We start from the raw sequence: 26494 nt of genomic DNA, 5'->3' as shown, positions 1-26494 counted from the left end.
TCACCCTAGACGTAGTGAAATAAGTGAAATTACAGCATGAAAAAGGCAGGCACCATATTTGATTATACGCCCTGTTTACCCTGGGCACTCCGATTACCACTACCACAAAAAACATGTACAATAGGCCAGGATGAATGAGAGCGTATTTGAGAGTGCGCATGGACGACGGATGGAAATTAGCCCAAGGCTACAATTTGGTGTGGAGTGTTTACATGCATGGGACCCATGCCCTGTCTCGACCAAATAAACCAATACATTAAATTAAATTAAACCTAAAATTAAATAGTGTTGTCCTTATTTGGACTTGCGCCTAGTATTCATACTTACAGTATTTTCTTGACAAAAGAACCAACAAACCCTAGAACTATGTTTTTATGTTTTAAAAGTAATTTTTAGTACAATTTTCAGTCAAACAATATTGGAGGTGCATGCACTGCACTGCATGTAAAGCACAGTCACATTACAAAAGTTCTCACCTATGACAAGTGCGATCATTCAAACATCAATATCACAAAACACGTCTCCTGAATACCAGCACCCCCCGAGACCTGAAAGTATATTTTACATATAAACCTTTGTAATTTCTTTACCCTTTAAAGGGCAATGAACTAAATATGGTAACTTTGCTCACATTGATTTTCTGCATGATAATAACATTTTCTGAAAAATGTTACAACAGAAATAAACTTGTGCTGTCCCCGCAATTTCACTCTAAGGTTGAAATTATTTATTTCAAAGTATTACAACGCGTGCCCGATAAAGGGTTAATATAAAATGCAAGCACTGAGTCAAAACATAAATGAACACTACATGTATAGATTCTCCAATTAACAAAAAACAACCATGATTTGAACGTCAAGTGGTTGTTTTCTGATTCCCAAGGAACAAACAAATAATGCTCGAAATACGTCCGAAGACAAAGCCCGTGTGCGTGTCACTACTGTAGCCTGGATGGAACAAAAACAAATGGAAGCTGACTACAACAGATTCCTACTGTGTGTGTTATGAATACAGTGTGAGGGTGAACTTTAGCCCAAAGGAAGGACAGGAAGTCACTCCATACACCGTTTCTATGAGGATCAGCCATGCGCCGGAAACCCACTGGGCTCCCTTCCTGCCTCCAGCATTTACAAACCCTTGGACCATTCTTGCAGCACCACAAATTCGGCCTTATGGACAATAAACAAAGCACACCGTATTGTTAAATATGTTTTGTTTTTCGATGCAAGCAGAGCACTGATGACTATAATTGGCTCTGCAGTGGCTCTTATAAAAAGTGAACGTCTTTTCATTGTCGCTTTTTCCCATTGTTTCTAGGATATTTGATTTCACAACTTGTTTTGATAATAAAGTGACAATCTGTAAAGGTAAAGGTCAGTTTAAGGTGTACTTTCTTGTCTCCAAAGGGAAATCCTCCTCATTTAACCATCCATTGACGCCATCGAGATGTTTCGCTAGAATAGGCGGGAGAATTCATCTATTGTGCATTTTTTGGCTTAATGTTTGGAACTGGAGTGCCCGGAGGAAACTCATAGGGAGAACATGCAAACTCCACACAGAATTAAAAAGCCAATACAACTATTACACGAGCACTAGACCTGGAGTTAGTGTTGTGAAAATGGCTACTTTATAATGTAAAATACTAGAGTTATCGTTCTTGTGAAAGCATTTGGACACTACAGTGTGTTCACCTGTGACACTGCAGTGGGATAACTTGTACAAAGGCTTGTCACGAAAACAAATTTGAAGTTCAATATCTTGAGGCAGGAAAGTATCGCGATAAATGATATTATTGATTCCAACGATACTAGATACTGTCAACTCTCAGGCAAAAAAAAACGACAGTAAACCTTTGTTCACAATCATAAAATACCACACAAGATGCAATAAACATGAAATATAATGAAACTCAATTTGCTTCAGTTAAAAATCAAAGTTAAACAAAGAAAAAATGGTGGAAATGCTAAGAAATGTACAGACGATAAATATCGAGCCCAAAAATATATCGTTTATCTGTTATTTATTGAACGATAAGTTGATATAATACTTATCGTGACAGCACTACATGAACACCCCTCTCTTGTTTGCTTTTTTAAATCGCTACAGTATCATCTCTAACACACATGGCAGCTTTTGGCCGTGACATTCAATTTATAACATTCAATCAGTCTGTTGCCAGGGTCCCGTGGTCCCAGGCGTCCAAAATTGTGGATCGAAATGTACCATGACAATGTGATACTACAGTGCAATTCAAAGAATGCAGAGTACTTTCGAAAGGCGTGAGCCGTGTTTAATGCGTTTCATTGAGACTGCAAATAACAGTGATTTTCATTCCAGACGCTACCTGTTACAACATCAGATCTCGTGTAGGGATGGGTCTTTCTCGGTGAAAAGGAAACACTTTAACAAGGTTTCCTCCGGCGCTTTCAAAATGTACTCAGGACTATCAGTCACAACTGCAAGCCATCTATTAACGCTGCACTTATGACCTTGTTTCTAAGCAATGATTGAACACAACCGAGGAAAACAAACACACAAGTCACCACAAAGCACATAAGGAGTTACAGCCGCCAGGGAATTATTACATAAACCTATGGGAGCTGTGTACAGTCGTTATTTTTCATTTCTTACAAAAAACAACTGCTTAATCAACTATTTCCAAATCATTTAGAAGTGAAACAGCGGAGTGAAAAAATGTAGGCGCAAAATTTCTATTAATGTGAACAACGAAGCAAGGGGAATTTGAAATGATCTCCAAAATAAAGATACAGATGTGACATTCCCATGACAGTTTAAACAATCTTTTGCACCCTGCGGAGTTAATGCACCATACCTCCCAATATGGCAAGTACTGATCTTTCAGTTGTAGTTTGAGGATTTTTTTGCCCATTCTTTCTTAAAGAGGGGGTATTATGCTTTTTTCAATCACATAACACCAGTCTATATCACACTACAATGATGATGAAACCTTCTGTTGGTCTGTCAATGCAGTAAATTAGAATACGTGCCTTGTATAAAATTGCTCTCTCAAAATGGCTGCAGCGAATGTCTTGAAATAGGCCGCTGTCTCTTTAAGAACCTCTGATCCTTTCCGACACTGAGGAGCAGTGGTTGGTTACTCGGCTGGTAACGAAAGTTCGGAGGCGTCTCCAGGAGGTGGGGGCATTCCTAGGAGGACTCAGGCAAAGCCATCCCTAAAATGGCTGCCATCAGAGTTTTTACAGATGACTCAAAAATACGTGAATGTGCCAAGGCAACACTTCAGGCGTGTTTTTAATGAGGGAGTGACATAATAACATGATGTAAAGCTTGAAAAAGTCGATTTTGCATTAATATTCTGTGCACCTTCTTCTCCAAACGCACCTTTTCTCACCCGATGCAAAAGTTTAGGCACAACATTTAGAGCCACATGCATGTTGATTAGGTATTAACTCTGCAGGGCGCCCAAACTTATTCCCCTTTATGCTCTTTTAAAAATGAAAAAGACGATTTTTGTTTGTTTTGTTATGGGACATGTTAAAGGGTTTCAATTTCTATCGCCCCTCCGCACTCTCATTCATACACCCATGCATGCACGACACTGGAGGCAAGGTGGCTGAAGTGTCTTGCCCAAGGACACAATGGCAGTGTGTACCTGCGGCAGCCGGGATTCCAGCTGCCAATCAGAGTTCTACCATTTGAGCCGTTGTCTCCCCATCGCCTCATCTGAAACTTCATGCCTTTTTGGAGATCATGTCATCTTCTCCTTGCTTCATTGTTCACATAGAAAATGCACCCCACAATTATTTCTTGACTCACATTCCTCTTTCATCACCTTTGTTATGCATTATTCAGTCTGCACATGAAGCCAAGTTGATGGACAATTATTGCATGCTTTTAAGCTGGCTGTCTTTCTAGGTTTTTGGACGGTGCTTCCATTTGTCATACTGTTGTAATTTGTTCTCATGCGTCTACTTTATTCATTCTACATAGTTTTGGTTCACAGTTTCGGGGGCAACATTGAGGTGTCACTCATAATTCAGAACTGCCTTGATCTTCGTTTCGATGCCAGCTGGAATGTTAAAATGACCTACAGGGCATTTACACCTGCTTGAACAGCCCACCCGAACAGAGAGCACGTGTGTGATGGAATGAAGAGAGGGAGCTCAGAAACACAGCATTTTCCACAGCAGTGCAGTTTGGACCTGCTCCCAGTGAACAAGTGACGCACTGTCGGCTGACAACTGGACAGGCCTGATCTTGCAGTGGAAAAAGTTATGCTCACCATGTTTCTGGGGTTGGACATGAGGAAGTGCTGGGCCACATGCGCCGGCAGCAGGTTGAACAGGATCCGTTTGTTGTCCAGCTTCACCTTCTCCATGTCGTCTCTCTCCTCCTCCGCCTAAGGGATGAGATAGAGAAGAGCACAGGGGACAGGTCAGGCTGGTACATCCGCAAACCCCCCGCTGTAATGTCTTATCTCTATCACTAGAGGGAGATAATGCTTCACTCACTGGGGCACTGTCTTCCCGAAAATAGACATACATATTGTCATGATCCACTGTGACAGAAGCGAACCAATCACACACCAGGAGGAAAATGTGCACAGAATATTTTTGGCAATGCAACAATTCAGTCTTACTCAGACATACTCTCGGTCTATCACACAAATGTTTCCGTTGGTTTTGTGCAAATAGCTGCAGTTGGTTAACAGGAAAATATCACAAATGAATAACAACACATTTTAAGCTTCATGGTGGCACAAAAGTGTAATGCTATTGTCACTTGCGCGTTATCTTTTTTAGTTAGTCGCTTAAGTATAAGGTGTGTTAATTCTTGTGCAGTAGTAATGTTTATCAGTTTATGTGTGTCTTATGAGCAGTCAGAACATACAGATAGATGTATTTGATATGGTTTGTGCAACTGAGGCAGTTTCCTAAAATAACACCTGACACGTTTGTGGCACCTTACGCCTAGGTTAACTTAGACCTGAGACCTGTGTTACTATGGCAACAGTGTCACTTGCGAACCAACAATAGGCAACAAAAATAGCAAACAGCTTGTTTCGTTTTGCATTTCTTTGGCATCTTTGAATAGGCTAATTGCCACTTTGCAATTTTTTTTTGTCAAGTACTCTTTTTAAAAATTTTCATTTTATCTGACCTTTATTAAAGCGCAAAAGTTCAGAATCTCATTTTCAATAGAGTCCTGGCCCTGTTGTATATGTTTGTATATGCTTTAGTGGCAGAGGAAGCATTCAAAACCTAATGATGGAGGATGAGTCTATATGTGTCAATTCAAAGATGAAAACAGCTAGTCATTCAATTTGCTATACATGTGACTAGGGATGTCACTTATAAAAATACCTGAGTAGCCCAGAGATAGTCAAGCCGCAGTTTGAGATCTAGTTGTCGAGAATGAAGAGCCAAAGCCCCAGCAAACAACAACACAGCCAACACTGGATCATAACCGCGGGTGTGCAGAAACCCGCCACTGAAATACACAGCACAATGTGATTTATTTAGATTCACAAGGCTTTGCGAAATCAAACAGGCTAGGCTTACCCCACTGCTTGCCGGTAGCCACTGGTCTCCATGACAACAGAGTAGGTGACAGAGAGGATGAAGAGCAGTAAGATCTTGAGGAGCGAGGAGACACGTAGGTAGGGCACAATGGTGAGGGTGCCTGACACACAGGACAGCAGGGCGTATGCCATGTTGGGACAGTTTTTACCCCCCACTGTCATGTTGCCTGGCCTTATCCCTTGTGACGCTGCTGGGACATGCTCCACAGAGAGACTGGAGTTGGCCCCCGCCGCCACAAGGCCCCAAGGAACACATCCTGCCTAGAGAAGGGTCACAGTGGAAACCAGAAGGAATGGGCAAAGCATGAAGCAGGATGAAAACAATAATATCAGCATGCTGTTTTAATTATTGTCTGTTTGGGCCTTGAAGTTGTTTGTAACTTTTACAACAAACTTCTAGAGTTGTTATAGTTGCAGGTGACTGATACCTTGGCAACAATTTGTCCAATCAGTGTTAAGGCAGGCACATTCTAGACAGTACCCAATTTGTTAGTTAATCAGTTAAGTTAATTTTGTTCAGCTATTAATTCTAACAAGTAAAATAAATAATATCATCCTGTAAAAAAAATAAAGTATACACTATATGCATATTTGGCAATATAAGCATACTGCAAATGTCTTTTGTTAGAATCACAGTAATGCTACTGCAGCATTATTAAAACGACTCTAACTCAACTTAATGGTCCTGGCCTACGCCTCACCCAGGAGTCCCACATGTGACTGTGTGATTCATAGCGAACAGATTGACTGCAGCATATTGTCCATTAGAGTCTCAGCCTGATTTGAGTTTAAAATATTTTAATGGCTATTTTACACTTGAACAGTAAATGCTTTTTTCTTTGGAGACTCAGCAGTACCATCTGCTGCACTGTCATGCTTCTCTCTGCAAACAAATGCTCCACACAGTCAAACACTGGCAACGTCAGTGGGATTAGCAACGAAATGATGACACTGTACTTTTCCATGGCAGAAAGTCAGTGTTCAAACTGTGCTCTCAGTTATAAAACTAATCATGAAACTGTTAATGAAGCTTGAACAATTACATAATTGTTAAAGTTGCAAAGAGTCAAACTTAATACCTTACCTCTTATAAAAAAAATATATATTTATCACCATAAAACATTCCTGCTTAGGCCCTGATTTACCATTACTGTAGATTCTTATTGAGCAAGGTGCAATCAAAGTACAGTAAGTAATCTTAAAAGTATTAATTAGTAGTATTAAAAGTATTGAAAAGATGGAGGAGAAAGATCTACTGTGCATCTGTGGACCCATGAAGCTGCTTACGGGCGTCACTCACCACACAGGCCTGGGCGGCGGAGTAGGTGAGCAGGACGAGGAAAATGCACAGGACTGTTCGGATCTGGATGGTGAGGCAGCCTGGTTGACACTGTCAGCACAAATAAGCAGAGAGGAAGGGCATTACAGTGAGCACATGAAGCACCTGTTTATATAGCGCCCAAACATCATTGTGGACACATCATTAGCCACGAGATGGAAATGAAACGCGCTGGCTCGTAATGTGCAGGTCTGCTCTCGGAGACACTTATGGCAAATGATGACTGTTCATCGTAGCGTGAACAAGCGGCAGTGGAGATAGGAGTATTTAGTTCCAGTAATCTCGCATTGCTAATTATGTCATACAACACTTTTCTTTTTAATTGTTATAGTTAGGTCATTAAGTGTGTAAGTTAGCTAGTTTCTAAGTTAGCTGGTTTCTAAGTATTGTTTAACTGATTATTTATAAGCGGACTGGGTTAAACATTTTTCAAATTGACTGTTTTTTAAGTTTTTAACAGTATTCTTTGATTCACACAATCACACTCCAATAAACAAAACTAAAACTAAAACTATTTCTTTACTTTTCTTTCAATAAGCACCATAAATATTATTAAAAGTACTACTATTGCTAGTTTAATTACTTTTAGCCACTTAGTACCACTATACAAAACTACTTCTGCCACAATCCTGTGCCCATAAATGCTCTGAGTTCAGGTCTTCATCTCCCTCAAAGGAAAGCCACAGCAAGACGAGAGTTAGAATGGAGATCTCCAAACAATTATTTTAGTTTGCTCTTAATAATTCATTATTCTCACCAAAATGTTGCAGCAGCTTGTGTAGGTTTATGAGAGTGAAGAAAGCCTTTTGGGAGCTACTTGGAAAGGGCGGGCTGTAGAACTCTGTATTAGAAAGTCTTACCTGGATCTTGGTGAGGTGTAGATACATGACACAGGTCACATGGAAGCAGACACAAAGCACGAGCAGCAGCAGCACCAGCACCCCCCTACACAGCCATGGAGAGAACACTGTCAGGAGGCCTTCCTCCATCTTCCCTGCAGTCAACAGCACTTTGACTTAAATGGTCTCTCTAGACCAGGACAAGATCGATTCAATTCTAAAGCAGGAAGAGGCAGGCTGTGCGTACGTACTGTGGGATCATTAGGAGATAGATAAGGCCAAACAGAGCGGCGAGGATCAGAGACAGCACCACTGCGCTGATGTAATGGTCGTCATAAACCTGGTGATACTAAAGAGAAACAACCAATCAATACAAGCATTACTTTTTTATTCTTACTCTTTTTATTCTTCGTGTTTTGACCAGGACAGTCTCACTGAGACTTAGAACCAAGGAAAGTGAGGGTGCACAGAAGAACAGACCCTGCAACCCATTTAAGGTTATCTGATACTATAACCAACCAAAATGTATTACACTTATGTTCATTTTAATTAAACCATTTGCAGACTTTAGTCCGAGCTGTTCCCAGTGCGTATTGGCTAAGGCCACCCTTTGTTACTGGCTCTGTTTATTCCTTTATGGGCAGAATTTCCAGGTGAAGCCTCTACAGGGTGCGCAGAATAGGTTTTCAACTGTGAAGTGTGAAGCAACCAGGACGAAAATCAGCACCTCCAAATCCGAGGCCACGCTCTTTACCAAAAAAAGGTGGTTTGTCCTCTCCAGGTTGGTGGAGAGTACCTGCAAGTACAAGTAAGATCAAGTATCTCAGGGCTTTGTGTAAGAGTGGGGGAAGGATGGAGCAGCCTCTGCAGTCGTTATATCGGACTGTTGTGGACAAAAAGCTCAATTTGCTAGTCAATCTGCGTTTCTTTCACTTATGGCCATGGGCTTTGGGTCATGATTGAAAAGATCTTTCTTGAATGTAGTCAGTTGCATCTCTTAAACCACTGCCCTGGAGATGTGTTCTGGGCATGTCCCATTGGATGGGAGCCTACGTGAAATCACCTAAGACATGCGTGTGTGTGGATACAAAAGTGGACGCATCTCTGCTGAGACTGCTGCCTCCGCAACCCTGTCCTGGATAACGTGGAAGAAAAAGGATAGAAGGAGTAAACACTCAGGGCATATCTAACATATCTGGCTTAAAATACAAACGCTCTATATCGGATGCAAATTGCTTCTGTAAAAGTAGCAGTCAAAGTTACATCTTAAGAAAAGAATATTCATATGTACGTCATTAGATCCACTCGAGTTGGTGTCATAATGTGCCTGATTGCTTTTAAAGAACTGTGAGTCATGCTTTCTGGAAACTAGCTGGATCAATATTTTAAATTGCTTGCTTCTGTGCAGATTCATTGGTCAAAGATTGGTGTCTAAATCAGTGCATTACAGCCCAGATACCTCCAACTCCATGTCCCCTTATATTATTATTTCCTATTGTCAACTATAAAACTTGTCCAAAACATCTTCATTCCCATAAGTGTCCACTGCCAGTCTTTTACTTTTCAACATATTAATGTAGCCCTCGTTGTAGCAAACTCAACCACACACACGCACACGCACACACAAACTCTTGGCGGCGATGTGTCTCCTTTATAGCCCCGGCCCACGCACGCATAGGGGGAAGATATCACGTGTGCCGCGCAGACATTCCCAAATCATTATCTGCGCCCCCTCGTGAGCCGGTGGGCGGATATCTCTTGCTCATACATGCACATCACAGACACAAGGCCTGGGAGCGTGGGAGCGTGGGAGCAGGAAGAGAATGTTGCGTTGGAAGGGTGTAGTAGAAGAAGAAGAAGACAGAGGGGAGAGAGGACCGAGTCACGATGCATGTTTCCCTTTTGTTTAATGAGGGAGGCCATATGTGTGGGCTACAATCAGAAGCTTTTTGTCGGCTACTGTACGTGACCTCTGTGACCACAGGCTGCGAAGATCTTTCGTGATACGGGCATGTATTTAATCTTGGTGTTGGTTTAGAGGGAGTTTTATAGTTTTGGTTTTTTTTTAGACCGACCATGGCTCTGGTTCAGATGGAGCTGTGAGTTTGGCAGTAGTTTATTTCGCAGTTATAAAATGATTAGTTGGACCCAAAACTTTTGACTTGCGAGGCCAAATGTTTCCTGTTTTGCACAACATTTGAGCGTTTGGTCCCTGAATGCCAAAATTTGGTTAAACTTAAGAGTGTGTAAGATATATACAAGGGGATACACAAGATGAACAGCACTTTTTGGGGAAACAGTGGTTAGCAATTTTGCATACTCCTCTGCAAAAGAACATAGGGGGATTTTCCTTTTAGTTATTTCCTACAGAGCAAGAAAAGGATATTCTAGAAACCGAAAACAATCGAACAGTGTGCTCTCTCTCTCTCTCACCCGCCGCTCCCTGTCTCTGCTCCTGTAGCACAGCGTGATGAAGTTGAGGTCAGAGGTCCCGGACTCGGTTTGGCGCGCCTCGATGAGCCGACCGATGTAGCGGTTGACGCGCGTTCCCGGGGAGTGCTGCACCGCCGTGGCTGAGAAGGACGTGCGGCTCCTCAGCTTCTCTGACGCCGTCCGCAGGGCCCTTCTCTGTCAGACAGCACAAAGACAACACAATCTGTCTCGGCATAGGCCCGCGCTGCAGCCAACTGATGCCCAGCGCATGAGTGAGTGTGTCCGTGTGTGTGTGTGTGGGGCTGTGAACACACTCATCGTCACATGGCCTTAAAGGACATGGCAAAGATACAGTAAACAGGAGGAGGAATTCTGGTCAGGCAGTTAGGATCATTATGCTCGCAACAAAGACGGTAACTTTCTCCCGACTCGCCCGATCAGCGGTGGGGACACACGGCTAATTGTCCGATATATAAAAGTGACCACACAGCGCTTTTGAAGTTTACATGAGGCAAGCAAAGTTTATATGGAGCTGCCCACATATTTTCCTTCTTTGTTGTTAGTGGTGATATGCTCACAGAACAGTGGGTGACATACCTTAATAGGCTGTATTTACAGCGACTTTGAGGTACAGTGGCAAAAGCAGAGTCTAAGTTTGTTTAGTGAGGTTTTTTTTTCGGCGGACCAGAGGAAATGCTCAATTTTCTTGTAAAAAATATTGCAGAAAAAGGTTTACTTGGGTAGACGGCACATCCGATCACTAATACAACTGCAACTGGTTACAGGGACCACTTCTTACCACCATAATGGCAACTTTTCCTTTAAATTTCTATGTCATGTAGAATGAACAACAATATACCGTTATTTTAAGTCGCAACTTTTTCATAGTTTGGCGGGGGGTGCGACTTATACTCAGGTGTGACTTATATATCAAATTATATAATTTCACACATTTGCTATTTTCATACTGACAGCCGCTAGAGGGCACTCTAGGCTTGTGTGCCAGTATCTGCTACTCTGAACCCAAATGCCCCTAAAAAGAAAATCATATCATATTCGTATGGAGCAGCAGATAGAAGCGCTTTCAGTGAGCGAGAAACTTGTGAGGGAATGGCGAAAAGCGGAGGCTACACTTACAGCAATGAAGAAAACAAAAAGGTTAATCGCGAGAGGCTAGTCAACGGTACACCAGGGTAGCTGGAGCGACTTATACTCCAGAGCGACTTATACTCCGGAAAATACAGTATAACTCCCTTTCTGCCTGAAAGGGAGTGGGAAGAAGAATTTATTTAATCCCACCCCATTTCCCATTCAGTAATTACCATATAGACCTTTACTGTTACTCTGTTCAGAGATTGTTATGTATACGTCGTATACCAACAATGGTAAGGAAACGACAAACACGTGTTAAGACAGAGTATCAGCCAGTGTAACAGCCATTTTAATTTAAAGACCCTCCTCTATATATTTTGACAAGACACGATGTTTGTAGTACAGTTTGAGTCTATAAATAGTTTGGCATTGCCTGAGTTGTATATCCAGTTTGTTCCAGAGTTTTTACTCCGCATACAGACACACAAAAACATTTAGGAGCAATAAATAAAAGGTATAGTTTTGCTTTATTTATAATTGAGAGGCTTTTGTAACCTGGCTAACACCATGCTGCTGTTAGCGCTCGAATCATTTCGAACTGCACAACAGCCTGGGGACCATGGCCAAAATTTGGGAACCAATCACAGAGCGAGGAGGGACGGCAAGACAATGACGCGCTATTCGACATACGGAAGCTATTCGACATACGGAAGTTTATTTACGTATTTAAAAAAAAAAGTTTGACAGCAGCAGACACGATGGTATTTTTCGATCAAGCTTTTCGATCAAGATCTTGTTCTAAATAGTTTAGCTCAAAGGTTTACAGCGGGTACGTCATACGTCATCTCATACGATGATACGATTGGCTATGGCTACGTGCAGACGCATGATAGACTTTTTTTTTTCTTCGTATCGCCCAATAAACGACTATGGACGATCGTAAACCACACCTCTCCTATGAGAAAATGAATTGGTGGTCCCCAGACTAAATATCACTTGTGATTTTAGTCTGGTGTTAGCCAGGCTAAGACTTTTGGAGAATTTACTATCAATTATAACTCCCAAAAGTCACTTACGTTTTCCATTTGAGGAACATCAATAATTATTTTCTGTTCACACATTATGGTACGACAATCAAACATCATTACTTTTATTAGCAATACTGTGCTTGTCCTTGTCCTTCAGGGAGAACATGCAAACCACACAAAAAATAGTCCCCACCCAGCCCAAGTATCGAGCCCAGGACCTTCTAGTTGTGCTAAGAAGCCCCCGTGCCCCTGTGAGCCCTATAAACACCACTCACTTTGTAATTTTCAGAAGATATAAAACATGAGAAAACAATGTACCAAGGCCATTTAGGCTGGAATTGTCAATAAACTAAAAACAATGTCAGACAAATAATATATTCTCCTCTCCACTGAAAAGCCTTTGTTTCAATTTAGCGCATGTTACATTGCCTTTTACATCGTAACTAGCCACTGAGCGCGTCCTGCCGAGCTGCTTGCAACAAATTAGTATTTATAGTCTGCTCTAAACGAGAGAAATGAGGCCTGGGTTAAAAATAAACCTGGATTATCACAGCTCTGCTCTGGAGTACATTGTCGAATGCTTGGCTGATTTACTTCCACAAGAAAAACACTTTGTTAACCCTCCGTGTAGAAATGATTTTATTTATAAACATTGGCTTTGAGGAAGAAGTGTTTCGAAGTGTTAGCTGTCAGAGCTATTTTAAGATCATCAAAAAGCACAGGTTAAAAATAGCAGATGAAATGTAGTCTAAATTTGCATCTGTTGCTGCTTATGTCAATTAAAACGCAGCAGCTCTCCTCTCACTCCATCATACACTCTCCCTGGAGGTGCAGGGGGAGATGGTGATATGATTCTGTTCCCACGCAGCTTCCTCAGTGAGCTGAACAGCTAGCTTCATCTTACATTCAGCCCTTCAAATTGGGAAGCCGTTTGCGACAAGAATGGCACCGCGGGGAGATCGTTCCACCCTCCCGCGGCGAAGGTTATTTTATTTTTTTTGCTGTTGTTGTAGCGATTAAGTCAAAATGATCTACCCACAACAAGTCTTAGAGCAGCGACGATAAGTCAATTATCAAAACAATATTAACCCCATAAACATTTCGGCGTTACTGGCCAAAAAACGATTAAAACGATTATTAAAACGATTATTAAAACGATTATTAAAACGATTATTAAAACGATTATTAAAACGATTCCTAAACGCTCACTGCAGCAATGTACTATTTTGACTTGCGTAAGATTTAGGGTGACCAGATTTTCCACATTGAAAACTGGGACACGATGGGAGTTTGTGGGGGGAGAGGCAAATTTTGACTTTTTTCATCCACAAACTGCAAAACATTGTCAATATTTGCTCTAAACTCATTGGAGTTAAACAAAGAGACCTACAGTGTCTATGGAAGGAGCAGTCGCTAAAGAAGGCTAAATGTATCTTGGGTCATGCCTTCAGGACGTAGTTTTTATGTACACCTTGGAAAACGTATCGTTTCTCCAACTCTTTCGTCCCCTCTGTCACTGAACTGTTGAATTCTGAAGGGAGTGTGTTTATTAAGTTAACATAAACCTTTTGAAATGTGCTCTATTTTAACTGTCATGGACTTCCTATTGTTTTCTTGAGCCTCTACTCTTGTCTGAATTGTTGGGAGTGACACACTGTGACTGTTTGTGATGTATTTGTTTATTGTTCAAATGAATTGCTCTTTGCAATCAGTAAAGTTTTCTGAATCTGAATCATTTATTTGAGCTGAAACAACCAAGTCATTTCCTTTACAGCTGTCCCTGGACCAACAGCGTCAAAACTTGGTCTAAAGATAAAATCTTTTGTCGGTACCTGCTTTTGATACTTTTATTTTCTCGATATCAAGAGAACCTAAACTTTTTTTCTTGACACCATACTGGTGTCGTTTAACGGTAGCAAGTCCTGCAACTGGGACAGAGCTTGTGTAAAACTGGGACAAATCAATGATTTTGGAGAAATCTACTGGGACATGGGACAAAGGGCTGAAAACTAGGACTGTCCCGGGTAATTTCTGGTCACCCTAGTAAGAATAGATGTTGCAAATTCAGAAGTATTTTTATTAACTTAACAGTTGATAAGAGACTGACAAATAATGTGTTTGAACTAACAAATATAAAAGTCACTTTTTGAAGTAATCAAATGCATTAAGTATAGGGCCCGACTGATATGGATTTTCAGGTACCGATACCGATATGAAGGGGATTGGCATGGCCAATAGCCGATATAAAGGGCGATATTTTAAGTAATATAATTTGAGGTTTGTTTTTTTTTAATCTCTCAAATAGCCTAAAGTTAAGCATTTATTATTATAGTAAAGAATTCTATCATAGTAATATAAAGAAATATCGGTCGACAGATGGAAATTAGCATAGTGCTAAATCTGGTGCACCCATCTTTTTAATGTAACTGCACACTGTCCATTCAATAAACTAAACTAAACTACCAAACAATTATGGTGTATTTTGATTGGCCGATGCCAGCATGCACCATTGATATTTTCGGCCAAATTGTAGAACTGTCTATTCACCTTATTCCGCCCCACCCACTTTTGCCACTTTTTGCTTTGTCGGCACTTCCGTTGTACTGCCACTTCCGGTCAAGCGCGAAGCCCGTTCATTTAAACGGAGAACGAGAGAAAATATTCTGTGTATGAAGCTTCTAAATGTGTCAGTGTTGAACTGTGACAGCAGGGGGGGCTGTATGATTATGTTTAGTAGTTACTTTAGAGGGAGATTGGTATTAAAGGGACTATACAGAGTTTAAAAATGTTAAAACTAAGTATGTTCATCCCCCTAAATGTGACCTGAGGTGGCAGTAGTGAGTATAAAATGACTAATTTGCATCTAGCCCCTGATTGATTAAAGCAGTACTAAGTAACTCTTCCCCCTAGAGGCCATAAGCGCAACTGCAGGTGTAGTAGCAAGTTACTATTTTTTAACTTATTAATTGTCTTGGAGAGTAAATACTACGCTGACAGAAAAGGCGAAGGGACAGAGGGTTACTGTGCATCCAATTATACAATGGAAATCTTTTTTTTCACTCAACCCTGGCTGTAAATACTGTTTAAAGTGACGTTAGCCCGCAGTTAGCTTTGCCCGTTAGCATGTTGGCTTCTTCTTCGTGATTCCATTAGTGTGTATTGCTTGCTCCGGTCCGGTGGCAGTCAAGTTGCAAACATGGTTTTCTGGTCAGAGACCCCAGGGGGAGATGAAAGACCCTCCAATCATCCCATAAACACTTGTATTACCCCCACAGGGACCACGAAAAGGATTTATTAAGGTAAACATGTTACTTAGTACTGCTTTAAGCCATCAATTTAAACTAGATTAACACTATTAACGTCCTATATTTTGTGTCATAAACAAACTCCTACAAAAGTATTTTTGATATAGCGGAGAAAATCTCAAAAACCTTTTAACTGAGCTATTTTAACACATTAGCGAAAATACGACTAGTAACAAGTACTACTAGTAGTGGTAAAAAATAATTTGCTGTTGTCATAGTAGTTGAGTAGCAGTAGCATTTTTCTACTTGATTAAATATTTGCCTTGACACTTCTAACTTATTTTGAATTGACAAGACATTTACAGACACACATTTCTGAGCACTCCTTCCCAGCCTGCACTTCGCTTGTTATGTCAAACTAAAAGCAAACCAATTAAGTCCCAGATGGCTGTTCGCATATTTCTTCAGTCTGCTAGTTGCAAATCACTGCAGGGCACGGCTCTGTTTTGCACAAATATTAACATAACATACGGATTAGGTTGTATTTATGCACATGACAAAAATACCCATTACAAAAGCACACGCGGCTAATTCCTTGTTTGTAAAAAGAGGCCGGACGCGACCTTTTGGCGACGCCGCTTAATTCTATTATGGAAGTGTATTACAACATGTGACACAATGCTTGAAGTTGGCCACTGACATAATCGGGCAACAATGCTGTAATGCTATTAGGCCAGATGTTAACCGGCCGCGGTGCGATCACCAACCCTGGCGCTACCTCATCAGAAACTACGCAGCGCTAATGCTTGACCGCGCCTGGATTACAAGCTAGTAACCTATTTCTGACAGCCAGAGCCGACAGTGCCGCCACCAATCACCGAGCGGCAGGGGGAAGGAGAGGGCGCGCGAACCAACCGGCGGCGCTCTGACTCAACGCGGCGTCACCACAGCTTGAGAAGCGGAACGTAAACCCATCCAGCCAACAGACAACAAGCCCGGCTCTGGCACATGGAGAAAAAGCATGATACACACACACGGATGAACTAGAGGTGGATTTACGTCACCGCTGCCTCATAATATCTATCCCACTGGCTTACTTTTAAAACCAGTAATGCATTCATACAGTAGTGCTTATGATAGTCATCTAAAGATACGGATTATACTGTGATAATCTGTGACTGTAAGTATATATGGAGTAGTTTTGTTATGAAGACTGGACTTTTAATCTGAAGTCCAGACACGAAAGTAAACACCTTACCCTTCTGCAGCTAGCAATGTTTCTAATCGAAATATCTTAGGTTTTAATCCTTTCCTAGTCTTCATTAGTAAATTAACCAAACCGTTAATCGTAACAATAATAGTTGCGGCTCGGATAAATACATTTTATTTGGGAGACAGCACCAATCAGGGCAGGACACTTATTGGTAAAATATCCAAAAATGTCCAGTGTAGAGATGACTGAATATGAACAGCTACAGCAATATAGAAGGCGAATGGAAGCAGGATATCTTGCTGTTTGCAGATGACCGATTATGTAGACTCAAATGATAATTTTGATTGAACTTTGATCAGAGAGGAGGTATTGTGCCTTTTGCAGGTATTTGGTAATAATCTCAAACACATCTTTATCACATCTTCCACTTCATTTGTTAGAAAATGCCATTGTGAACAAAGTATGCAGTAGTTTCATGTCCAGAAGCCCTTAACACCCGCCTTCTCTTTCTCCCCTTCGCTGCGCAGCTGTTTTAAGAAGTAAATAAAAAAGAAAGAAAAGTAAAACGTTGTCTGTACAGCAGCACGCGTGGCTTCAGTGAAACCATGGCGACAGTTTTCACTTCGCGATGAGAGGATTAACTCCAGCAAGAACTTGAGAGTTAACCTCTTACCTCCCGGCACTACCCAAATTTAAAAGCTTCTCGACTGGAGAGTTTACAACCTACTGGCCAGTGTAACGCCTCATTTTAAAGCTAAGGCCTACTGAACTGATCACATCATTTTTTGTTGCTCTTTTGTCACGTTTTCATCACTATTTTTAAGCTTTTTTCAAGGAGCTTTTAGATTTTGGTATTACCAAACTGGACAAAATATGCTCGGCTCAGGTTAGCGGTTGAGATTATAGATAAGAGATTAAGAAAATAATTACTTAATAAATACCTCAGGAGGAGCATTTTGGGAGCTGTCGTATTGATGCTAAGAATAACCACTTGAGTAGAAGATCCAAAGATTACTCAAAGATGCTCTAGCAGCTGGAGACAGGGGTATATTTTTGAGGAGAAAACAACTGTGTAACAAGGTAGCGCTCTAAAAAGTCGATTTAGCATAATCCCCCACTTTATTTTGCCCTAAACTAATACTATGAATTACTTTAGTCATTCAACAACACTACTATATACGAGTACAGTGACTGTGTGGATGTAAGTATATTTTTTCCTTCAGATGCAGAGCAAATTAAAACCATTACATCAATAAAATCGAGAACACTTGAACTTGGCAATGAGGATATACTCATTATGCTCACAAAGAGTGTGATTCGGCACCGTCGACACAGGAAAGTGAAGCGCCGTGTAAACCAGCTGTGCGTGGATGCTTGTGGGGCTTACCTTGTCATCATCCTCGCAGGTCATGACATTGGAGAAGGGGATCTCGGCCTTAAACATCTTCCTGCAGTGCATCAGCTGCACGAGTAGGTAGCACACCGTCTTGAATTTCATCCTCTTGGCTGGCTTGATGTCGGATAGAATTATTCCAGGGAAGATCTGAAACAAGCACAGTACAGTGTTGAGCTTGATATGGAGAGCACAAGACGTCGAGAACCACCTCACAGAACATTGACCTTCCAAGTACCAGCAGGTCTAGGTCAAGAGAGAACAGAAAAAATATGTAAGACATGTCTAAACAAGATAAACAATAAACAATAAATTACATGCTTTATTTAAGCTAAGCAGTTAGCAAATGGGGTTTGTTTGGCTGTGTTTGACAAACTTTTTGTTTCTCTATGATCCATGTTGAACACCATGTTGAAGGTGTGGGGGGGGGCTTAAAGCCACATTGCGGAACATTCATGGTGTAAAACAAATGCTGTTTTTGCAATGAATTATCAAAATAAAGCAAATGCAAGCAATGGCAGCCTTTTCGAGATATAGACAGATCATTTTCACCAATGAAATAACCCAAAATGAATTGAATGTGCTTTACTATATATCTTTTCTGGGTAAAATATGACACTGTATGGCTTCAAGTCATTGCACGAGACTTTTCTACATCTCCCACTACCTGTATTTTGACAGGTCAGCGTGATAAAAGGATAAGAGGATTCTAAAACTTCACATCAAAAGACTGCGCCGTCCTTTCCCCAAAACTTAATCCATTAAACTTTAAACTCATCTCTGCGACCTTCATTTATCTTAAGTCTACCAGTTAATTCTCCTGAGAACAAATTCCCCACAAACTCTGTAAATGAGGTAGAGAAAAGGATGACGTGACATTTTTTAAGATGAAAGACTGAATTTTAAAGCACTTTGCCGATTCACCTCATTCGTGGGATGAAAAATAAGCTTCTGGTTTGGATTTATTTCTTTTTATTTTGCTACATATGAGGAACCTGGAACGCAGCAGTCATTGTGGTGAAGGAGTCGTGAGTTGCTCCTGTGCACATGTCAAGTTACTGTGAAATACTGGCTTCTCCGTGTGCGTGCGTGTGTGTGCGTGTGTGTGTGTGTGTGTGTGTGTGTGTGTGAGCTTAACACAAGGCCAGAGGATTAACTATTACAAAACCGACACTTTGACAGCGGCCGTCCGTCACGGAAAACATGTCATACCTTGCGTCGATGAGATGGCACGATGAAAAACGTCTCGATGTGATGCTTCTGGAGGAAGGCGTGTCTCTCGTGGCCAAAGCCCGGTTCCACCTCGTAGTCTCCGTTCAGACACTCCAATGTGGTCCTGGTAATGTGTACCTTCCTGAGAGTGAAATGTAAAGTACAGATGCTAAGTTACTGCCGGGCCACAATTAGAGCCTGACCCCGCGCCTTAACCCAGCACATATTCTCCAGTGTAACTTTACCCAAATCTAAAAGCTTCTTGAAAAAAAGGTTCACAATAGCAAGAACAACGAGATGTAAGTAAGGATGAAAACGCAGCAAAAAAGCAACCAAAAAGCGCCAAAAAACGCAGCAAAACAGGCGACCAAAAACTGATGAAAAAGTGATGAAAAAGCAACAAAAAAGCAGCAAACACGCGGCAAAACAGGCAAGAGAATAGCAGTGAAAAAGCAACAAAAAAGCGTTGAAAACACGGAAAAAACAGGCAACCAAAAAGTGATGAAAAAGTGATGAAAAAGTGATGAAAAAGCAACAAAAAAGCAACAAAAAAGCATTGAAAACGCGGAAAAAACAGGCAACCAAAAAGTGATGAAAAAGTGATGAAAAAGTGATGAAAAAGCAACAAAAAAGCAACAAAAAGCGTCAAAAACGCAGCAAAACAGGCAACCAAAAACTGATGAAAAAGTGATGAAAAGGCAACAAAAAAGCAGCAAAAAACGCAGAAAAACAGTCAATAGAATAGCAGTGAAAAAGCAACAAAAAAGCATTGAAAACGCGGAAAAAACAGGCAACCAAATAGTCATGAAAAAGTGATGACAAAGCAACAAAAAAGCAACAAAAAAAGCAACAAAAAAGCATCAAAAACGCGGCAAAACAGGCAACCAAAAACTGATGAAAAAGTGATGAAAAGGCAACAAAAAGCGTCAAAAACGCAGCAAAACAGCGGCAAAAAAGTGATGCAAAAAAAGCAGGCGATGAAAAAATCTAAGCAACAAAAACATAAAAAAGTGACAACAACGTGAGAAAAAATCTGAGACCATGTTTTGTAGATCTAAAGCTGAAATGTGCTTGGTTAAGGCGGGGGTTAAGGCGTTCTTCCAAGCATTATGATCCCGTGCCATGAAAAAAAAAAAACACTGATAGAATAACCTGGTCATTCAGAACAGTCAGGCAGTCAGCTGACCTCATTCTTTGATCATGTAATGTTGCTAAAGTGAGACTATAAAACTTTGAAAAAAAAAATTGCTAAATGAGTTGGACGGCTTTGAGATATTCAGCTCTACACTGTACATCCCCCGGCTTGCAGGCGTAGTGCAAGATGCAGAGAAACTGTATGCACTTAAGTCAACGGTTATTATCCAACTCATTATTTTTATCAGCCTAACAGTCCTTTAGCCTTCTCAAAATTCCTCAAAGAAGAAGAAAAAAAGAAGAATCCTCACGACTTGTTTAATCTGTGAGCACGTCTTAAAATCTCGCCGCTTCACTCGAACAAGCTGGAATTGGGCTCATGGGTTGGCCTCATTTCATGGTTTTTCAGTGCAAATTAGTCTCTTACTGTACATGCATTTAAATACAGCTTTGTCGCCCAAGATGGAAATAGTCAAAAGCGCATCTTAAACTGAATGAAAAAAAAAAAAAAAGGTAATTTCATGATCTTGAGCAGGCAGATTTATTTCAACATTTGAAAAAACCCTATTGTGAGTAAATAGAAATGGGTAATGTAAACTGCACTGTTAACATTTTCATTCCATTTGAATGAGTGTGATGTGCAAGTGTAACACATAATAAAATACTCTTTGGCCTATAAAAAGCAGATATAGCACATGACGAATAACAAAAGAGCTATTGACAATGTGCACAATGCTGAGTAGGACCGTGCTACACACACACACACACACACACACACACACACACACACACACACACACACACACACACACACACACACACACACACACACACACACACACACACACACAAACACATTTATCCAAAGAAGACAGAAAAAAAAAGTTCTAACAAAAGTTTCTATAATTTTACCATAAAAATCAGTGGCAACTTCACCAATGGTGGCACAACTGCTGTCGGTTGAAAAAACTTTAACATAAGATAAATATAGCGTCTGAGCCCAATCACAATCACACAAGCCTGTATAGTGGATGCCTGTGCGCGCTGTGTGTGTTACATTGCGTGTTCCGTGTGTTGTTGTGCATGTGCGAGAGTCAGGACTGACCCGGGCAGCCCTCCGGCCTCCATCACATTTGCGAGTGTGACATCGTTTGACCAGACGTCATACTGCCACTTCCTCAGGCCCAGCACGCCGCACAGCACCCGGCCAGTGTGCAGCCCCACCCGCATGTTCAGGTCCACCTCTGTGGCCTCGACCACCGAGCTGCAGGGGGCACAGAGGACACACTCAAACACGGGCAAAACAAAGTGTCATCGGCTGAGGAAAAAAACATGGCTATGTGGAGGCTGTTCTCAGTGAAATACATTCGACCCACTACTTTTGCAAATGTGAAACCAGGGCAGGAAATAAGTGTGAGGATTCTTGCATGCATCAACCTAAAATCATGTAGAAAACAAGAACGATGTGTTGAAGTTTACTTGCATACTATATTGCTGCATGTGAAGACACGATTCCAGTTTTGACTGTTTTGACCATGCCATCCTTCATTTGAAAGCTAAGAACCTCCAGAAACAAGTCACTGCGTTTTAGGACTTGATTCAGAACATGTACTGGGATTTTGAGGGAGAGAGTGCATTTCACAAACAAAACAAAAAATGTAATGTAAACTTTTGCATCATGTAAAACGTTTTTGTGAATAACTCAACATTACAATTGTTACCAGCGTCATCAACCATTTGATTTTAACATTATTCTCATGTCTGAGGTCATAAAAGACAAAGAAAAAAATATGACTGCCCTTGGCACAAACACCTCCACAGCACCGTGTGCAGACGATAAAACAGGACATTTGCCATCATTTTATTTCCAGTTAATTGTAACCGTTGTGGCCTTAGCGGGAGGTCAGCCACTTCTCGGGGCAGTCACGGCCAGAGGTGTCAAGGATGTGGTGGATGATATACATACGTACACACAGTACTTTGAGTTCATGGGACATGTGAGAAGATATGAGCCGCGCCATCAGCCTGCAGACAGGACGCGTCTCGGCGAGCAGCACCTGTCCTCCGAGATAAAGGGCCCTTCCTGTGGCATCCATCCTCACAGACAGGGCAACATGACAGTCTCCTGCTCCACACAACTGACTGAGGCAAGTCTAGGGGAAATAGAACTGTGTGTGCAAAAGCAGCTGGAGCGGGAACGTCGTGATCAGGGTAAAGCACGTCTAAATTGGCAATCAAGTAAAGACATGATAACAGTATGCTTTTGGTGGTTTTGGGTTGGTACTCCTAATATCAGACAGGGTATAGTGTTGTATTTCTTCATAACAAAAGGACCTGACATAGTGGTGAGCAAATCTGCCTCTCATCTGCCTCTTCAACACAGTCAATATCATACATTAACCTCTTAACCCCCGCCGGAAACCGAGCACATTATCTCCAGTTTGGCTTTACCCAAATCTTAAAGCTTCTTGAAAACAGCATCAGAATAGAAACAGAAACGAGGATGAAAACGCAACAAAAGAGTGACAAAAACAAAATAATCAAGCGGAAAAAAAACATTATGAAAAAGTGATGAAAATGCAAAAGAAGAGCCACAAAAGAGCGATAAAAAAAGTGATGAAAAGTTACAAAGTGTTGTGTAGGTCTTAGCTTTCAAATGAGGTGTTACACTTGCCTAGAGGCTGATCGAGAAACTTTTAGACTTTGGGTAAAACTGAATTGGAGAAAATGCGCTCTTTAAGGCAGAGGTTTAAGGGAGATTTCAGGATTTTTGACATAGTGCCTCATTTCCTAGTTATCCAGAGTGTTGTTGATTTCTGGAGATATATATATATTTTTTTTTTACTGATGCAGTCCTTATATTTGAAGAGTTTAGTGATGCCAGGCTAGTGCTAAGCTAGTGCATTGCTATGGTAACTAGTAGCCTGCATTAAAAACAGTCTGACCCAAGCACAGGGCACCTGAGGCAAATCACTTATAACACCAGACTACCTATATAAATGTCTGTGTTGACTGAATAATTTTTGAAATATAACCATCTTGCATTTAAAATAACTTACATTTGAGCAGCATCAGCTTCCTGGTTGCAAGCTAGGCAGCGGCGGATTGATCTGGTAGGTTACCGGTTCTACGTTCGTTTGTTTACCTGTGGCCGGAATTACTACACGTGGAATTCACAAAGGAGCTTTCTACAAATCAGATATGGCAACGTTTGGAGGACGGCCCAATGATTTTGAAGAGGTTTTTAATGCAGGCTACTAGTTACCATAGACATGCGCCAGCCTAGCAATAGCCTAGTACCACTAAACTCTTCAAATATGAGGACTGCATGAATAACAAAACAAAAAAAACAGGAAAAGGCTGAGGAGTACTTTATTGTCCCAGTAAACTAGAAACTAGCACTCTGCTTCTCCTGTCAAGATTAGGCAACCAAGCTGCCATACCCTGGAATCTGTCTCCAGATGTAGAGCTTGGTTTGGTCATGAGTACCTAGGACAGATATTGTGCAATTTTGAGGTTGACAAGGAAAAACTGGAGCAACCGGAGGAAACCCACCCAGACACAAGACACCAGAACAACCTTCAAGATCCACACAAAACCCACCTGCACAGCCCGGACGGAAACCTGTCTGCCCTTGCCAGTATGCCGACAACAATTACCAATCGCTCAATCACGCACCACGTTCGTAGGCAAGGTCGGGGGTGAAGTGCCAAAGGACACAATGAAAGTACCGTATGCCTGGAGGAAGAGACGGAGCCAATGCGGCTGCTGTGATTTCCTCCGAGAATTCCGTAAAGCACGCGCCGTGTGACTTACGCAATGGTGTCGATCATGTCCAGGCCCATCTCCACGCAGCAGTGAGCGTGGTCAGCTTTGGGCTGGGTCAGTCCTGACACACAGTAGTAACAGTCTCCGAGGATCTTGATTCTCCTGCAGTGGTTTTCCTGAAAGAAAGAGCGCATGAAATAAAGCTTCAACCAGAAAATAACAGAGAAGAGTATAAGTTATGGATAAGTCCAGTCAAACACGTTATCTCCAGTTTTCTTCATGATGACTACTACATACAGTATTTACTTATGCTGTACTGTAATGTAGATACACAGGGATTCACCTGGATTTGAATAAAGGCTCAAAGTGAAGTAAAGTAGACTAATATTTGCTATTTCTCAAGTTACAGCTCAAAGGTTCTATCATCAGTGACACATTCACAATACGTCGGTAAAGGAAAAGGGAATAGGTGCGCTAGACTCATTTATTAATGATTTTGCATGTGTTTTATTTATTTACCGCAGTGCCCCATGTGGAGTAAACTACTTTTGCGCTCATTACTGCAGCCGCCACTCTAGCCTCTCCAGCCTCAAGCACACACTCATAATGACAAGGAGTACGGAGAAGTGTCTTGATCCTCAATCTGCTCTGACTGCGACTTCAACTCTGCGTTTGCTCCTTTTATTGAAAACTACAAATGTCAATGTGGCCCTTTTACAGCTTAAAAAAACAAACTTCACACAAACCGTCCAAGCACCAAAGCAACAAAACACCAGCGCAGCCGCAGGATTTGGTAAAGATTCTGAACCCATTTTCCTCTCATTGTCAAAGAATGGAGGTAGTGGAAGTTAAATCGTTAATCGTGGTCCTAACATGCTACGTGTACTTATTATATGGAGCTTTACAGTTTTGTGAGACCAAAGTGACCGAGGGTGGAATGCCTTGGCATTTAATACGAGCGATCGCAATGTCGTCACATCCGTTGGCCGCGGTAGGCATTTTACATTTTCACATTTTATAAAAATGTGATAAAAATCCTATGATCGGCAAAAACAATGTCCATAAACAGGGCATTGCTTCTCTTGCGCTGTAGCAGATCTATCATTTCATAAAACCGAGTTAGAGACCTGGTTGCATCAGCTGTTGCCTACCATTCACCAAAACATCCAGCGAAAATTGCAGAAGTAAACAATGACAGCAATCGCTCGTATTGACACACAAACTCGAGGTTCGAGATTGACTAATTCATTGGAAGTTTGTTTGTCTCACACATTAACAATATCCTCTATGGCAGTGGTTCTCAAGCCTTCCACACCAAGCATGACAACATTAACCTCTTAATCCGGTTAAAGGAATAGTTCACCGTTTTTCCATTCTGAGATATGTTCTTACCTGAGCTTAGACGAGTTGATGCACAACTGTCTGGTCTTTGTGCGTGCCCTCAGTGACTCAAAAAGACCAAAGATGTTGTTTGAAGTCAACGGGCACACACAAAGACTATACAGGTACGTATCAACTCGTCTAAGCTCAGGTAAGAACATATGGAGGTAAGAACACGGAAAAACGGTAAACTATTCCTTTAACGCTGAGCACATTTTCTCCAGTTCGGCTGTACTCAAATCTAAAAGCTTCCTACAGCCTATAGGCCAGTGCCTCATTTGTGGATCTTTTTCATTGCGTTTTTGCCGTGTTGTCGTCACTTTTTTGCGGTTTCGTCACATTTTTATCACTTTTTCATCACTTTTTTAAATCGTTTTTGTTGCGTTTTCATCCTTGTTTTTGTCGTCATTTTGATGTTTTTTCCAAGAAGTTTTTATTTGGGTAATGCCACAGAAAATGTGCTTTGTTAAGGCGGGGGATGAGAGGTTAAATCTTTGACTGTCAAGCTCCGCCAGGCCTCAATCAAATCAGAAAACTACACTGAACTTAACTGTATTAATAAGCATAAAACTTACTCTACAACAAGAAAATAAGTCAGGTGCGGGAGGTTTATTTGCGCCACAGTACTTGTGTACAGCTGCCCTTGTTACCGGAGCGGTGAGTCCGCGCTGATGTGTGTGCAGCAGTGTGCGCTTCTTGCTGGGGCCAGCTCTAATTGCTCCGACACGCCGTTGAAGTAGAATCCCGCCCACACCTTCTCTGACAGATCAGCTATTTGTCACTGCGTGCACGGTGCACAAACTCAAAGATGGTGATCCCAGCACAAATGCAATGCAAACACGTGCAAAACTGCCC

General features: G+C 41.4%; 1 protein-coding gene across 1 annotated transcript in view; it reads right to left on the bottom strand.

The window, feature by feature from the left end:
* adcy1a (adenylate cyclase 1a) overlaps positions 1–26494 on the bottom strand; it is a 56291-nt gene that overhangs the window by 5492 nt on the left and 24305 nt on the right. Inside the window, exons 5-15 of the mRNA XM_079574616.1 lie at positions 24308–24435; positions 21597–21755; positions 19358–19499; positions 18140–18295; positions 10175–10369; positions 7993–8090; positions 7763–7847; positions 6864–6953; positions 5544–5824; positions 5346–5472; positions 4265–4381 (exon numbers count right to left, since the gene is read on the bottom strand). Of these exons, the coding sequence (XP_079430742.1) occupies positions 4265–4381; positions 5346–5472; positions 5544–5824; positions 6864–6953; positions 7763–7847; positions 7993–8090; positions 10175–10369; positions 18140–18295; positions 19358–19499; positions 21597–21755; positions 24308–24435 (1578 nt within the window). The remainder of the gene's footprint in view (positions 1–4264; positions 4382–5345; positions 5473–5543; positions 5825–6863; positions 6954–7762; positions 7848–7992; positions 8091–10174; positions 10370–18139; positions 18296–19357; positions 19500–21596; positions 21756–24307; positions 24436–26494) is intronic.

This window comes from Gobius niger (genome assembly GCF_951799975.1).
Source record: "Gobius niger genome assembly, chromosome: 17".
NCBI classification, from domain to species: Eukaryota; Metazoa; Chordata; class Actinopteri; order Gobiiformes; family Gobiidae; genus Gobius; species Gobius niger.
The sequence above is the reverse complement of the archived record's forward strand: the minus strand, read 5'-3'. Positions and strand labels throughout refer to the sequence as shown.